Genomic DNA, 17,428 nt, shown 5'->3' on the forward strand with positions numbered 1-17,428 from the left:
TATCATGCTGCTTTGTCCCTCTAGGTTGAGAAGATACTTCTCTGCAGTTTCATGGTCAAGGACAAAAACACTGAAAAATATAAATAAACATCCTTTACATTGACAGTTTCACCATAAAAAATAGAAAAAACAGAAAATAGTCATCTACACAGCCAAGTAAAATACACTTTCAAAATGCCTAGAGATTTCCTGTGTCTCATTTGGTAGAGCATGGCGCTTGAGGTTGTGGGTTCGATTCCCACGGGGGACCAGAATTTAAAAGACGAAATGTATGCACTTACTACTGTATGTCGCTTTGGATAATAGTGTCTGCTAAATACCAAATGTAAATGAGAAGTCAGTCAAATGTCAATAGCTCACCACTTCTAATGTACATGGGGCCCTCTGTGTAGGGGGTTGCCACTCCCTCCATGTACCTACCTATAGTACCTGCTAGACCAGTTCTACCGGTCCATCCACCTGCCGATGATGGAGGGAGAGATCCCTTGTTTGGGTGACCGAAGAGGAAACTACCCTGCTCATTATTGGCCTGCTTGGCATTTCTTGGAAGCACCTGAAACAGTCCCTTTGTTTTGCTGCTGCAGGGCACTGATATCAGCTCTTTCACCCACGTGGCATGACATCATGCACTTAACACCAGGCTGTATATCCACTCATTTGAACCTATATGATCCACTGCAACAACCATTGAGTCATTCAATGTCACTACTCAGTGTTATAAACTACTTATATAAAAATACTTTAAAGAACTATTTAAGTAGTTTTTTGGGATACCTGTATTTCACTTTTCTAGTTATATTTTTTACAAGTTTTACTTCACTACATTCCTAAAGAAAAATAATGCACTTTTTACTCCAAAGATTTTCCCTGACACCCAAAAGTACTCATTACATTTTGAATGCTTAGTAGGTTAGAAACATTTTCCAATTTACACAATTATCAAGAGAACATCCTCGGTCATCTCCGTTTCCTCTGATCTGGTGGACTCACTAAACACATGCTTAGATTGTAAATTATGTCTGAGTGTTGAAGTGTGCCTCTGGCTATCCGTGAATTGTAAAAAAAGAAAACAAGAATGATTTATACGTTTCCTTCCACTTTTTTTTAGCAATTAAAATGACTTTTTATGCTTAAGTATATTTAAAACCAAATACTTATACTCAAGAAGTATTTTACTGGGTGATTTTCACTTTAATCATTTTCTATTAAGAAATCTTTACTTTTACTCAAGCATGACAATTGAGTACTTTTTCCAACACTGTCACTACTTAGAATTTCCAAATAACCCCTCAGACTAATTTGGTTCACAATATTTTTATTACAAAATGTAAAAACTGTGTGCTTGAAACAAATGGATGGTTTAACAGCCCCCCAAAAAATGAAATTCCAAAACGTAGGCTGCAGAGACCGTCTAATAGGGGTGTTGTGTGCCTAGGTATGAAAAAGAGAATATGTACAATGACAAATTCTTTTCGCCTATTGAAACACTTGAACTTTCAGCTGAGGTGAATGGTTACACATTGATAGTCTGACTGAAAAAAAAAAGAATAACTCAACTCAAAACTGTTACTGCATATGTCCTATGCACACACCTCTCCCTCCTCTGGTGGGAATATGGTCGATCACTTTGGGCCAAAGTAGTCCACTACCCCGCTGCCCTTCATACCGTCAAAGAAGAAGAAGTTCTTGTGTGGTGCGTCTCTCTGGGAAAGAGCCTGTAGAAACACACATTGATGTTCATACCAACCACACACACACACACACACTACCTCACCATCTCTCAAACTACACCCACAATAGCTTTGCTGTGGGAGCTTCAGCAGCTTTCCCTGCAAGGGATACATGGGGTGTACTCTAGTGTCCGCTCCACTGCGTGAGCGTGGGGTCCGCTGTGTGATCGGTGATCACTTGACTTCACCCAGTGCGATGTCTGCCGGTTGCAGGCAGTTTCATCCGGTTTCATCATTACATCAGACAGCCTGGCACAGTGCCATAATCCCGCTGAGTGGGTTGTCTGTACTGACTGACGTTACCTGGCTTCCTCAACTCTCAAACACAGGTAGGACTGTGACACTTCCCTTATTTTCCAATACCCAGGTCATATCCAAAACAGCCACACCGAAGAGACACACTGGTCCCCTACATCTCCCCAAAAGCCCCACAGGACTGAAACATATCAGTGGGTAGTTCTGGATTGAAGCCAGAATCAAGTGGAGCGGCCTGCTGTCAAGTGGTTAGCTTTCTGCCTCCCCAAAATATAACATGCCATCTTTCTCCCCAGTGAAAACTGCACAACAGTAAATGTGGTGCAGACAGTCTGGTGTGTGATTTTTCACACTAGTTCAGAGCCAGTATAGTCAGTAGAGTATAAATTAAAGGTTGACCGATTAATCGGAATGGCCGATTAATTAGGGCCGATTTCAGGTTTTCATAACAATCGGTAATCGGTATTTTTGGACACCGATTGTGGACAATTTTTTTTATACCTTTATTTATCTAGGCAAGTCCGTTAAGAACACATTCTTATTTTCAATGACGGCCTAGGAACGGTGGGTTACCTGCCTTGTTCAGGGGCATAACGACAGATTTTTACCTTGTCAGCTGGGGGATTCTTTTTTGCAACCTTCCGGTTACTAGTCCAACACTCTAACCACCTGCCTTACATTGCACTCCACGAGGAGCCTGTGTTGCAGGCTAACTACCTGTTACGCAAGGGCAGCAAGAAGCCAAGGTAAGTTGCTAGCTAGCATTAAACTTATCTTATAAAAAACAATCAATCTTAACATAATCACTAGTTAACTACACATGGTTGATGATATTACTAGTTTATCTAGCGTGCCCTGCGTTGCATATAATCGATGCGGTGCCTGTTAATTTCTCATCAAATCACAGCTTACTTCGCCAAATGGTGATGATTTAACAAGCGCATTCGCAAAAAAAGCACTGTCGTTGCACCAATGTGTACCTAATCATAAACATCAATGCCTTTCTTAAAATCAATACACAAGTATATATTTTTTAAACCTGCATATTTAGTTAATATTGCCTGCTAACATGAATTTCTTATAACTAGGGAAATTGTGTCACTTCTCTTGCGTTCCGTGCAAGCAGTTAAGGTATATGCAGCAGTTTGGGCCGCCTGGCTCGTTGCGAACTGTGTGAAGTCCATTTATTCCTAACAAAGTAATTAATTTGCCAGAATTGTACATAATTATGACATAACATTGAAGGTTGTGCAATGTAACAGCAATATTTAGACTTAGGGATGCCATCGGTTAGATAAAATATGGAACGGTTCCGTATTTCACTGAAAGTTTTGCGAAATGATCGTTTCCGGATTGAACCATATTAATGACCAAAGGCTCATATTTCTGTGTGTTATTATGTTATAATAAAGTCTATGATTTGATATTTGATAGAGCACTTTGACTGAGCGATGGTAAGCAGCAGCAGGCTCGTTAGCATTCATTCAAACAGCACTTTCGTGCGTTTGCCAGCTGCTCTTCGCTGTGCTTCAAGCATTGAGCTGTTTATGATTTACAGCCTATCAACTCCCGAGATTAGGCTGGTGTAACCGATGTGAAATGGCTAGCTAGTTAGTGGGGTGCGCGCTCATAGCGTTTCAAACGTCACTCGCTCTGAGACTTGGAGTAGTTGATCCCCTTGCGCTGCAAGGGCCGCAGCTTTTGTGGAGCGATGGGTAACGATGCTTTGAGGGTGGCTGTTGTCGACGTGTTCCTGTTTCGAGCCCAGGTATGGGCGAGGAGAGAGATGGAAGCTATACTGTTACACTGGTAATACTAAAGTGCCTATAAGAACATCCAATAGTCAAAGGTATATGAAATACAAATGGTATAGAGAGAAATAGTCCTATAATTCCTATAATAACCTCAACCTAAAACTTCTTACCTGGGAATATTGAAGACTCATGTTAAAAGGAACAACCAGCTTTCATATGTTCTCATGTTCTGAGCAAGGAACTTAAACATGAGCTTTTTTACATGGCACATATTGCACTTTTACTTTCTTCTCCAACACTTTGTTTTTGAATGATTTAAACCAAATTGAATATGTTTCAATATTATTATTATTTTTTTTAAATTTTCAATAAATTTTTTACAATTTCTTATTTTTATTTTTCATATTTTATTTTTTATTATATTAAGTTAAAATAAAAGTGTTCATTCAGTATTGTTGTAATTGTCATTATTACAATTAATAAATACATTTAAAAATATTATTTAAAAAAATATTTTATATATATATATATATATATATATATATAAAAAAAAGTAAATGTAATTTTAATTTTAAATCGTCTGATTAATCGGTATCGGCTTTTTATGGCCCTCCAATAATCGGTATCGGCGTTGAAAAATCATAATCGGTCGACCTCTAGTCTGAATGATTTCAAGTTACAGCAACTAATGGGAAGTCAATGTACAAAAGAAATAACAAAAAAAAACTTGACAACCAACCTTGACAACCTCCTGTCCCAGCACTCCTCCCACCACAGCACACACAGGGGCCATCTCAGAGAAGCAGTAGCTGATGACATCACAAAACAACAACATGACTGTCAAACAGAAATACATAAACTCTGGAGTTCATAAGAATGAATTAACAATTGTCTTAACTCTGAAAATCTGAAATAGCTCAGAATGGAGCAGTCAGTCACAGATTATCTTTGATATATCTAAGAACTACCTTCACTGGCAAATACAACAGTCCCCTACAAACAACAGTCCCCTACAAACAACAGTCCCCTACAAACAACAGTCCCCTACATACATATTACTAAGAGTCCAACTAAATATGTGAATGGCTGTCAAGTGATGCATTGAATTGAGCCAGTCACCTGACAAAGTCGTGAGGCAGCAGCTCGCTACTCAGCCCCATGGCCTCCAGGACATCATCCCGGATCTGTCTCAGGAGCGTGGCGTCCGCCTCAAAGCTTTCTGGGTGGGGGTCGCGACCTTTGTCTGTACGGAACTTCAGCAGTACTGTGGGAGAGAAGCGAGGAACGCAGAGAGAGTGTGAACCACAGGGTGAGTGGTGGAGAAGTGCAGGAAACCATAGAAGACACAGAAGAAGCTCTGATTGTATGGGTTAAGAAGTTGCTACATATACCGAGCTACGTTTTCCACCCAACACAGAATATGTTACTAAGGAAATGTCAGTGGGGTTGTCATTCTATCACTTGCTCGTATGACACTGGCTGGCTAGCTTCACTTCCACTCACAGAAAAAAAGTGCACACAAACTTCCAATTAAATACTGATCATCCCATGAAAAATTGCAGTTTTTGATCAGTTTGACAAGGCCGTGATCAGACATCTATGACTCTTGTCCTTGTCCTGTCAGCATGCACCACTAGTACTACACCCATCCTGTGCGAGACCGTGGGAGGATGTGCCAAATTGAGGAGGATGTGGTTTGGAGTCTGAATATTACTAAAAGGCAAATAATAAACAAGAGATGGATGTACCATTGCCACTGAGACGTTTTAGGCTCTAAACCCCCCTTTAAGGCTGGCAGCTCTCCTCGCCCACTCAGTGTTAAAACAGGTGTCATAACATCCTCTTTTTAGCTGTCCATCAATCACATCATGGAGCCCAGTCCGCCCACGGCTATTTCCACCAGACTGACACCTCGCTAGTACACACGCACTTGAGCACACACATAAAACCCAACATCAATCACCATCACCTGAATCATCACCAACTAAACATCACAGAATTATCTCAAAACCTGGCACGAACTAACACAATATGTAAGCGTACAAAGACATCCGTGCAAAGTAGACCAGTAAACATTGTCTTAAATGAGTAGTCTGGAACATTCTTGACCAGATTCAAACAGGGATGAAGCAAAAACAACACATTCAAATGACATTAACTAAATCAAAGTTGAGGGAAAACCGTACTGTGCCCCCCACGCCTGCTCTGCCTTCCATTCCTCTGGAGATGTTATGGTTTCATACAGTAGGCTAACCCCCCCCCCACTCCTGGGACACAGTAACAGAGGAAGCTCCACTTCCTCAAGAACAGCTCAGTCGAGAGATACCACAACGTCTAGACCTAATTATAGAAACACAAATGTTGTAGAACAGCTCTGAAAACCACAAAAACAAACAAAAGAACAGCTTCTTTCCTTTCCGGCTGTTATATTAATATTAGCCAAACAGCATGGGCAGGATAGAGTTGGCAGCCTTGCGGGGGTAGTGTGGTGTCGTGGGTGGTGCCTAGCGGTTTGTGTCTCTGTTCTAAAGTCACACACGACTGGCCATGGAGAGCCTGTGATGGAAACAGAGCCATGTTAAGACGGTCTATGAAGCCAGCTGAAGGCTAATAAAGGGACCATATCAGACTAGGAACAGGAACAGGGTGCAATGCTACAACAACCAAAACAGGAAGGGGGGGTAAGGTGGTGGGCGATATCATTGGAGCTGCAGGCGCTCACGTGTAGAGGGCATCAATCTATAGCTCCACTGTTTCTTATGACAAAAGAAACACGATGGCAGCCAGTTAGTGATCCAACTCTCTTTTATCAAATAGATATTTATATCCAATGGCTTTGTGGAATTATTGAGGCACAGGTACCGTGTAGCAGGAAGTAGTCCACGGGGGTGCGCTTCAGGCTGCTCTTGGCCTTCTCATTGGTCCAATCCACTTCCAGAGCCACTTTCAAGGAGCAGAAGCTGGCAGTCTGTTCAGTTGGGATAGAGAGAGCGTCAAAGGGCAAGGAACATGCTGTCATTAGATGTGGAGGAGGATAACATTCATTACATTGATAAAACACTAATTGAGCTATTTTTTATACAACGCTCACCTTTTTGATCATGGTGGTCTCATTGGGGTCAACCTTTGGTTTCTTGGCCTCAGGTCCATCATTGGACTCGTCTGTTTTGGGCTTGACTACTTTGGGCTTCTCCCTGGACGGGGGCATCAAAACAAGGGACAGATGAGCATATCTGAGGACCAATCAAGACAAGTAAATTAAACAGACACTTGACAATCAAACACAACACTCACTCAACATAGTTGTGCTCCTGGCCAAGGTCGGAGAACATGTATCCGTGGTAACCAAAGACATCGCCACAGAAGACCTTGATGTTGTGCTGGGCACAGAGTTGGTCCACGCGCACCATCAGATCCCTCGAGCAGCCTGTCAGACACACCTGAGAGGAACAAGGGAGGGGAGGACAAAGTCAGAGAGAGCAGCTAAAACTACAACTCCCATGGTGCTCACTACACCACATGATCAAAAGTATGTGGACACCTGCTCATTGAACATCTCATTCCAAAATCATGGGCATTAATATGGACTTTGTCAGTGAAGATTTCCCTTCACTGGAACTAAGGGGCCTAGCATGCATCATGAAAAACAGCCCCAGACCATTATTCCTCCTCCACCAAACTTTAGTCGGCACTATGCATTGGGGCAAGTAGAGTTCTCTCGGCATATGCCAAATCCAGATTTGTCCGCTGGACTGCCAGATGGTGAAGCGTGATTTATCACTCCAGAGAACGCGTTTCCACTGCTCCAGAGTTCAACGGTGGCGAGCTTTACGCCACTACAGCCGACACTTGGCATTGCGCATGGTGATCTTAGAATTGTGTGTGGCTGCTCGATCAAGGAACCCATTTCATGAAGCTCCCGACGAACAGTTCTTGTGCGGAAGTTGCTTCCAGAGGGAGTTTGGAACTCCGAGCACTCGGCGGTCTCATTCTGTGAGCTTGTGTGGCCTACCACTTTGTGGCTGAGCCGTTGTTGCTCCTAGACGTTTCCACTTCACAATAACAGCACTTACAGTTAACCAGGCAACTCGAGAATGGCAGAACTTTGACGAACTGACTTGCTGGAAAGGTGGCATCCTATGACGGTGCCACGTTGAAAGTCACTGAGCTCTTCAGTAAGGCCAATCTACTGCCAATGTTTGTCTATGGAGATTGCATATCTGTGTGCTCGATTTTATACACCTGTCAGCAACAGGTGTGGCTGAAATAGCCGAATCCCAAAATTTGAAGGGGTGTCCACACATTTTGTAGTGTTCATGTTCATTGAGAGACCTTGCAGGGAATGATGACAAAGTACTTGATCAACAAGTAGGCCTAACTCTGGATTTACGCGCACACACACACCTTTTAGATCGATTTGACCATAGCAATCCTTACTATTCCTTTAGTTACCCCCTTGAACATCACACATACCAGCTTCTACAATAGACACCCTGTCCTTTTGACACAAAACATGTTCAAGTAAACAAAATATGTTATTCTGTCGAAGAATCGACTAGTTTGTTTTGGCCAGTGTGTTCTATCTGAACAGGGTGGGGAACAGAAGATTGGCCTTATTAAAAAACTGACCCGTGGGCTGGGTCCATCTTATCCTCCAGACCAAACCCAGCACACTCCACACTTGGCTAGAGATAAGGGGCTGTCTGGCAGCTGACGGGCATCTGTCTGTGGCATCCCTGCAATGTACACGCTGGTCCCTCCCGGAACACAAAGTACCACAACGTTGGGAGGTGCCAGCATTGAGTTCACGACACGCGCCAGTGTTTTACCAAGGGCAGCTGATTGACATGTTACTGCATGGTTGAAATTGTTTTTAATTGCTTTGCCCTTAGCTAATGAAAACTGATAGACTAATCATCAAAGCTGGGTGCTTGATGCCTGAAAAATGGACCAGAGATCTTCCTTGAACCACACACCTCAACTTCATATGAAGAAGGTCTTATGGGGGAAGGGAGAGCCTTACAGACTATTATAGAAGTCCTTTTGGCTTTAGTTGCCAGCTACAAAAAAGGCAAGCCCTCTGTTGTGGTGACAGACACTGAGGGAGACCCTGGCTGGACATGTTGGGCTACTGCTGCAGTTCATTAGACGGGATTGGCAGAGGGAACTGGGAGTGCTGGTACTGGCAGGGACAGGGATTTTTAACAGCCTGGACAGCCTGTCTGTCTGTCCACAGAGCCTCCCTCCTTTTGAAGGACGCGTGCAGCTTGGACACCTCCTCTCAATGGCCTCCGGCAAGGGCTTTGTGAAGAGGGACACTGAGCTGGATTGTTTGAGAGACAAGGGAGTGAAAAGGAAGCAAGGAAAGGGGGGGGGGGCTGTTTAGCTTATCTGTACAATGGAACCTAACGGAGAATGGGTCTAGTAGGAGGTGAAGGGAGAAGTGAAGTGAAAGACATGCAGAGAATGAGTGGTTATGACAGACTCAATGAGAGTACATGAGTGAGAATAGGGAGAGTATACCAGTGTTCTGAGTGAAGTAAATGAGTAAGTTTGTTTGTTGTTGGTGTGAATTGTTGCCTCAAATGATCTAAAAAGACAAAAACACCTACAAACTCTCTCGGGATCAAAGCTATAATCCAGACATATTAATTCCAAAAACACGCTGACTAAAAAGAGCAGCCCCTTATCATGCATTCTAGCAAATTTAAACCAGTTCCAGTTTCCCAGTGCTGAGCCACACAGACAAGACATATCCAGAGCTAGCAGATAAAAAAAAGCTAGCAGTCTACAGCACAGCCCATTTCGTCTCCCCCTCCTCCTGAACTTCCATTAGCACTCCCCCCGGGACGCGTCCGCCGTTTCTCCACCACAGACAGACTGGGGAAGTGGCTTGTTTGCGCTTTGAAAATCCATGAGTATCTGATGAGGAGTCTCTTCAAAACCCCACCACTATATGTTTGAGAGCAGAGCACATCAGACAGCTTGCTTTTCAGTGTGTCTGGAACCAAACACCAGAGAAAATCTATGTTTCTACTTGTTAGCTGTACAGACATAAGTTAGATAAACGTATTTATCTCCAAGCTCGAGTGTTTTTATTTTTTTCTGTTCCCCACCCACCGGCAACTGTCAATTCCCTTACTCCGTCAATTTATAAATAATATGTACATGCATCATAAATCCCTTTATCTACTTCCCCAGAGTCAAGTGAACGTGTGGATACTATTTGTATGTCTGAGTGCAGTTTGAAGGAAGTTGCTAACTAGAGTAAGAGCAATGACTAGAAGTCTATGGTAACTAATAGCATGCTAGTAGAGTAGATACCATAGACGTCCAGTCATTGCGCTAACGCTAGTTAGCATTGGCTAACAAAACTACCTAGAACTTCCTTCATATTGGATGAAATAAAAATGGTATCCATGAGTTCATCTGACTATGGGGAAGTTTTTTTATTTATTTTTTATTTCACCTTTATTTAACCAGGTAGGCTAGTTGAGAACAAGTTCTCATTTACAACTGCGACCTGGCCAAGATAAAGCATAGCAGTGTGAGCAGACAACACAGAGTTACACATGGAATAAACAAATTAACAAGTCAATAACACAGTAGAAAACAAAGGGGGAGTCTATATACAATGTACAATGTGTGCAAAAGGCATGAGGAGGTAGACGAATAGTTACAATTTTGCAGATTAACACTGGAGTGATATATGATCAGATGGTCATGTACAGGTAGAGATATTGGTGTGCAAAAGAGCAGAAAAGTAAATAAATAAAAACAGTATGGGGATGAGGTAGGTGAAAATGGGTGGGCTATTTACCAATAGACTATGTACAGCTGCAGCGATCGGTTAGCTGCTCAGATAGCTGATGTTTGAAGTTGGTGAGGGAGATAAAAGTCTCCAACTTCAGCGATTTTTGCAATTCGTTCCAGTCACAGGCAGCAGAGTACTGGAACGAAAGGCGGCCAAATGAGGTGTTGGCTTTAGGGATGATCAGTGAGATACACCTGCTGGAGCGCGTGCTACGGATGGGTGTTGCCATCGTGACCAGTGAACTGAGATAAGGCGGAGCTTTACCTAGCATGGACTTGTAGATGACCTGGAGCCAGTGGGTCTGGCGACGAATATGTAGCGAGGGCCAGCCGACTAGAGCATACAAGTCGCAGTGGTGGGTGGTATAAGGTGCTTTAGTGACAAAACGGATGGCACTGTGATATACTGCATCCAGTTTGCTGAGTAGAGTGTTGGAAGCCATTTTGTAGATGACATCGCCGAAGTCGAGGATTGGTAGGATAGTCAGTTTTACTAGGGTAAGCTTGGCGGCGTGAGTGAAGGAGGCTTTGTTGCGGAATAGAAAGCCGACTCTTGATTTGATTTTTGATTGGAGGTGTTTGATATGAGTCTGGAAGGAGAGTTTGCAGTCTAGCCAGACACCTAGGTACTTATAGATGTCCACATATTCAAGGTCGGAACCATCCAGGGTGGTGATGCTAGTCGGGCATGCGGGTGCAGGCAGCGATCGGTTGAAAAGCATGCATTTGGTTTTACTAGCGTTTAAGAGGAGTTGGAGGCCACGGAAGGAGTGTTGTATGGCATTGAAGCTTGTTTGGAGGTTAGATAGCACAGTGTCCAATGACGGGCCGAAAGTATATAGAATGGTGTCGTCTGCGTAGAGGTGGATCAGGGAATCGCCCGCAGCAAGAGCAACATCATTGATATACACAGAGAAAAGAGTCGGCCCGAGAATTGAACCCTGTGGTACCCCCATAGAGACTGCCAGAGGACCGGACAGCATGCCCTCCGATTTGACACACTGAACTCTGTCTGCAAAGTAATTGGTGAACCAGGCAAGGCAGTCATCCGAAAAACCGAGGCTACTGAGTCTGCCGATGAGAATATGGTGATTGACAGAGTCGAAAGCCTTGGCAAGGTCGATGAAGACGGCTGCACAGTACTGTCTTTTATCGATGGCGGTTATGATATCGTTTAGTACCTTGAGTGTGGCTGAGGTGCACCCGTGACCGGCTCGGAAGCCAGATTGCACAGCGGAGAAGGTACGGTGGGATTCGAGATGGTCAGTGACCTGTTTGTTGACTTGGCTTTCGAAGACCTTAGATAGGCAGGGCAGGATGGATATAGGTCTGTAACAGTTTGGGTCCAGGGTGTCTCCCCCTTTGAAGAGGGGGATGACTGCGGCAGCTTTCCAATCCTTGGGGATCTCAGACGATATGAAAGAGAGGTTGAACGAGAGGTTGAGTAGGTGAAGGGCTTAATTGCCAAAATCGTAGGGATAGAAAAAGGGATAGCCAATGAAAAACACATATTTTTTATTTAACTAGGCAAATCACTTAAGAGCAAATTCTTATTTACAATGACGGCCTACCCCTGGGAAAACCCTAACACGGACAACGCTGGGACAATTGTGTGCCGCCCTATGGGACTCCTAATTCCAGCCTGTTGTCATACAGCCTGGAATCGAACAAAGGCACTAAGATGCAGTACCTTAGATCGCTGCGCCACTCGGGAGCACTTATCACTAAGTTCTACAAAGAAAGATTAATTTTGTGAACAAAGTGCAACTACATGCAATGGAACTCATCATCAGTCAAAAACAGCTTAAATCGGCCTCCCGAGTGACGCAGTGGTCTAAGGCACTGCATCTGTGCCACTAGAGATTCTGGATTGGAGTCCAGGCTCTGTCGCAGCCGGGCCGCGACCGGGAGGCCCATGGGGCGGCACACAATTGGCCCAGCGTCGTCCGGGTTAGGGAGGGTTTGGCCAGCAGGGATATCCTTGTCTCATCGCGCACTAGCGACTCCTGTGGCGGGCACCACGCTGACACGGTCGCCAGGTGTACGGTGTTTCCTCCAACACATTGGTGTGGCTGGCTTCTGGGTTGGACGCATGGCTCTCGACCATCGCCTCTCCCGAGTCTGTACAGGAGTTGCAGCGATGAGACAAGACTCTAACTACTACCAATTGGATACCACGAAATTGGGGAGAAAAAAGGGGTGAAAAATTAACCACAAAAAAATTGCAGAAAAAAATCTGTGCAAAACAGGTGCTATACTGGCATTGGTCTGCTGCCCAGAGCAACATGTAGTAAGACGTATGGTGTAAAAGCACCATCTAGTGGCCATTTAGGGTAACAGAAAATAATTAACCAAAGTAATCTTGACAATAGGCCAGCCCTGCACTACTGTACTCACTGCCTCAAATTGAAGGAAGAATTTGTCTGGTTTAGTTTCCACCCTGTCTGTGTCTGCCTTCACCTCCACCATGGGGTTGAGGTACTGGGCCCGCTCCAGGGAGGCCTGGGCTCGGTTCTGGCCCTGAGCAGTCACTGGAATCAGAAACTGGGCTCGACATGACTCCTCTGTCACCTGAGAAGAAAGAGAGTAGAAATAGTTAGTGGTTTGTAAAATTAATTTATATTCTCCTGCAATTTTCTCAGTGTTTCATCCCACCATTAGCCTAATTCGGAAGGTTCCCTCTCACCTAGCCTCTGCAGAGTCCCCAACAACCGGATGTTCCGGTTTTCAGGGGGAATGGAAAGAGCCTTTCACCCGACTTCCACTTTTGGATGTTAACAAGGTGACACTCCATCTTAACTCCTCCTACACATTTACTGGATTGGTTGGACAGTGCAGAAGAGAACCTCCCCAAACAGTTTTTTTCCTTCTCGTCAAGACCAGTATGTATTGGATCTAGTTTCAGATGTTTATTTACACCTGTTATTTTAGGTTACCTCTGACCTAACTCTGTTACACCCCCCCCCCACACACACACACACACACACACACACACACTTTGTGTACCTGTTCGTGGTCCAGCAGGGTCAGCCCCTTCACTCCAGCCAGGATTAGATTTTTGGCCACTTCAGCCCCCAGGCCCCTGAGGCCCACCAGGAGCACACGAGACCCCCGTAGCCTGGAACAGAAGCAGATTACCAACACCTTTATTAGCTATGTGGCTCCATCATACAATATAGGGTGGTAAGCCTTCAAGACAAAACATGCATGCTTTGTGCAGATTAATAAATTATGTAAACATCAACATTTGCAGTGTTTTCCAATCCATTCTTGCTGTGTGATCAGGGAGTGCATATTTGTTTTAGCCCAGTTCGAGCATATCTAATTCAAGGTCTTGGCTGGCTAACGTTAGTTGGAGAGTTGAACCAGCTGTGTTAGCGCTGGGCCAAAGCAAATTGTGCACCCCAGGAATGGATTGAGAAGCATTGTAAATAATACTGTATATCATGGCGAAGTGTGTGCATAGTTCAAATTTTACATTTAATGCATTTGTATTTAGTCACGACAAATAATAGGTTATCTACCTAGAGACAATGGACGCCAACGTTAGCTAATAGCTACCTCTTTTGTGCATCCAGACCCCATAATCGGATCTGCCGGTCATACTGAGCCGCTTCTTCCTCGCTAATGATAGATTCCTCCTTCTCAATCATGTCTATCATCTCAAACTGGTTTATTTGTCTAGTTTAACAGTAATGGGATTAATATTTCTTTTTTTAGTTTCGGGGAGAGTGCCGCTATCGCTGATTTGAACGGACGCTGGATGATGACGTTGTCTTCTTCTTTGGTATTATGGTGGTCCGCAAACAAATGTTAAAGGCGCATGCCACCACCTACTATATTGGCTGTGTATCAGCCTACTAATCTGTGGTATGAATTCATTAAACTTTGTGAGAAAAAAAATCCCCTACCAACTAACCGTACACCATTAAAACCAAATCACTATTCCATTACTTTGGTCCTATCTGATCCTGCACCAGGCCAGCAGACTGGGAGTACGGGACACTGTCGTTCAAATGACCTCGTCCTACTCACAGGGATCCTCTTAGGATTCCTCACCCTGCCCTTGCCAAAAAAGATTGCAGTTTTGAAACTGCGGTATAAGTGCAGTAACTGCAGTCGACTGTGGTATTTTGGACATAGTAATTGCAGAATAACTGCAGTGTACTGTTATAGTGCACTCTAACTGCAGTTACACTGCAAAATTACTGCAGTAAAAAAAACAGTGTTCTTTTGGACACAGTACTGGCAGCATACTGCAGTTATACTGCACTCTGACTGCAATCTTTTTCCTTAAGAGTGAACCCATCTTCCTCTACTACTCTCTTCAGTGCCTCAGCAAATGACACCTGCACTACTCTGATCCTGGCAACCTCAACCTGCCTTTCTCTCAACAGACACCTCTGATCTCCAGCACCATGGGTACCCCTAAAGGTTGACACACACACACAACCTTTTCCACCGATACTACACATTCCTTTGTCTTATGTCCTCCTGCACACTTCTCATATCTAGGAATCTCTCTCCTACACACTACTGCCACATGACCATAAGCTTGAAACCTAAAACACCGTAATGGGTTCGGGACAAAAGCTCTCCCGGTATAACTGACACATCCTAACTTGAATTTATCTGGTAAAAACTCTGCATCAAAACTCAGTAGTACAGACAGTGTCTACTCTGTTTCATTACGCTCTCCACCGGATCTGCGTCACACCAAACGGTGAGCATTACAGACACCAGGAATCTTCAACTTCAGTTGACCCTCCTCAACACTTAACGGCACCCCAGTTATCACTCCTTCAATGGCACCCTGTTTTCCGGAGAGGAACGCAAGTCACAGTTCTTCTCCCCAGTCACGTGGTGCGGAGCACACGTTCCCTCTGGACGGCAGAAATTAAAATGTTTTCATATTTTTTCCCTGCCCGTCTTCTTACCGACCTCAATGGGTTCCCCTGACTCCATCTCCAAGTCTGACAACCATTCGAGCATACCCGCCATCTTGCCTCCCCAACCAGTACACATTACTGGGGGTTGAACAAATATATGACCCTGTGTCAGTTATTAGGGGCCTTAAGACATCTGTTGAGAAGTATATCATTTAGTTGCCTAATAGATCAGACTCTGATACCAGCTTTCTGCTTACCTGGCTACCCAAACGCTACGCTACGCCCACGGACATGACTTATTCTGTAGCGAACATAGAGCAGCGTAAAAATGCAGTTTGAGTTGTCAGGCAAGCTTTCTGCACACAGTCTGAATTAAAGCACTGCAAAAAACGTGGAAAGTTTCCTTACAAGCCAGAATGTTGAACGAAATTGCATTTGAACTTGTATGTGCGGTTGGTCCTTATTCGGGTAGAAATTTGAGAGAAAAAATTATCAACAGGACTGTATTATTCACCCAACCTTTTAGAGTGATGGTACTGCCTTTGAGATTTCTACCACCTGGCACATGCACAAAACCATGTAATACCTGCAAGACTTCGGTTAGTATGCATGCATCACATGGATGTACTTCCGTCTTGTGCACATCCCTTAGGTGATGAGCAAACAAATCCTGATAGATACACAGAGACCCGTGTTTTGAGTCGGTTTAATAATAATTTGCTGTGGATATTTTGTCTCATATTTCCACCAGCAGAAAGACGAAATCAGCTGACAACGGGTAAAGTTAAAATTAAGTTAATTCAAGTTTCTGATTTTTGTATCTAACATATTTAGAGAGGAGAGTAGACCAGTACACACTCAGATTCATTGAGGTTTAAACTTTAGTGACTTTATCAAAAGACTAGGACATCTCCTGGTTATGTTTTCCTCTCACTGTAAGACATATGCATACCAGCCAGTGTCGGTCAGTGCCATTTAAGATGAGGGAGGACAATTATTTTTTCATGAGCATGGCCTTGTTTCTATTAAAGCATATTGGATGACTGTCATTCATATTCCATTCCCCCAGTTCAATGTAACAGCAATAGATTTAGTCTAATACATGATTTTCCCTATACCCATCATGCGGTTGCTACAATCTAGCCTATGAATTACAGTTCACAACGTAGATGCACACAGTTCGAGAGACATATTTGAGGTGAAAGACAGTGACAGACATGACATTCAATACCGCCCTGCACACTCTTGCCTGTAGATAGCTGATATAGGGTGTAATCATTAGTCCAACAGTTGCAAACAAGAGTTTCTATTGGACAAATTCAGGTATGCTTATACCCATTTTGTTCCGTTTAAGAAAAGTTTCAGCAGAATCGGGGGAATGAATACACCGCTGAGCATGCGTAAACACAGTTCACTTTCATAGCAGCCACGTTGTATTCCTCCTCGCATCCATGCGCTCTCCTCCTCTCACCTCTTCCCTTCGCTTATGTACTTCAATGCATAACACACCTGTGACTAGGTGAAAAAGACTTTCCAAGTCGAACCCTACATCGTTGCCACCATATTAGCTAAAGTAACGTCATAGTCAGCATAGCTAATAGAAATGCGTTAGTAAACCCGCTACACTCATGCAGTAACGCTACAGTGTAGTCAGCAAGCAGTTACACAGGCAGGCCCCGGTGGCAATACATTTGTAAAACCAAAAGCTTACCTTGACTTGGAAGAGTTCCAGTGTTGTGTTGGAAAGTCATAGCCAGCTAGCTAACATAGCATCCCTCTGTTTGAGCAGGGTGTTTCAGTAGGCTAAACTAACTAGCTGCATTTGCTAGCTAAGTATAGTGAAAAAAATGACTCTCTCTCGCTTCTCCTTCATTTTGGAAGAAATTTGTTCAACTACTGTCATTCTCTCTCATTGAGTCAACTACTCACCACATTTTATGCAGTGCATTGCTAGAACCATGAGCCTCCTAGGTTTTGAATGGAAGTC

At 43.8% G+C, this 17,428-nt stretch overlaps 1 protein-coding gene across 3 annotated transcripts; it reads right to left on the minus strand.

The window, feature by feature from the left end:
* Nucleotides 1-1,298: 1,298 nt before the first annotated feature.
* On the minus strand, nucleotides 1,299-14,336 carry LOC112265299 (SUMO-activating enzyme subunit 1). Of its 3 annotated transcripts, XM_042296021.1 has the most exons (10): nucleotides 14,114-14,336; nucleotides 13,559-13,670; nucleotides 12,950-13,123; nucleotides 7,034-7,179; nucleotides 6,831-6,933; nucleotides 6,602-6,707; nucleotides 4,859-5,003; nucleotides 4,479-4,548; nucleotides 1,593-1,715; nucleotides 1,299-1,431 (listed from the first exon to the last, which is right to left on the minus strand). In XM_042296021.1, exons 1-9 carry the CDS (start codon nucleotides 14,212-14,214, stop codon nucleotides 1,623-1,625), a joined length of 1,050 nt encoding a protein of 349 aa, XP_042151955.1. In that variant the 5' UTR covers nucleotides 14,215-14,336; the 3' UTR covers nucleotides 1,299-1,431; nucleotides 1,593-1,622. The 3 variants fall into 3 exon arrangements, with proteins under 3 accessions (XP_042151955.1, XP_042151954.1, XP_024298223.1); XM_042296020.1 differs by having other exon boundaries at nucleotides 1,299-1,715; XM_024442455.2 differs by lacking the exon at nucleotides 13,559-13,670 and having other exon boundaries at nucleotides 1,299-1,715; nucleotides 14,114-14,287.
* Nucleotides 14,337-17,428: the final 3,092 nt, after the last annotated feature.

Source organism: Oncorhynchus tshawytscha, linkage group LG13, assembly GCF_018296145.1.
Source record: "Oncorhynchus tshawytscha isolate Ot180627B linkage group LG13, Otsh_v2.0, whole genome shotgun sequence".
NCBI lineage: Eukaryota > Metazoa > Chordata > Actinopteri > Salmoniformes > Salmonidae > Oncorhynchus > Oncorhynchus tshawytscha.

Coding starts and splice junctions, on each gene's coding strand:
- LOC112265299 (XM_042296021.1), bottom strand. CDS start 14,214: ATGATAGACATGATTGAGAAGGAGGAATCTATCATTAGCGAGGAAGAA. Junction 13,671..14,113: donor GGTCTGGATGCACAAAAGAG/GTAGCTATTAGC, acceptor CTTCTGTTCCAG/GCTACGGGGGTCTCGTGTGC. Junction 1,716..4,478: donor TGGGACAGGAGGTTGTCAAG/GTTGGTTGTCAA, acceptor GTGTTTCTACAG/GCTCTTTCCCAGAGAGACGC.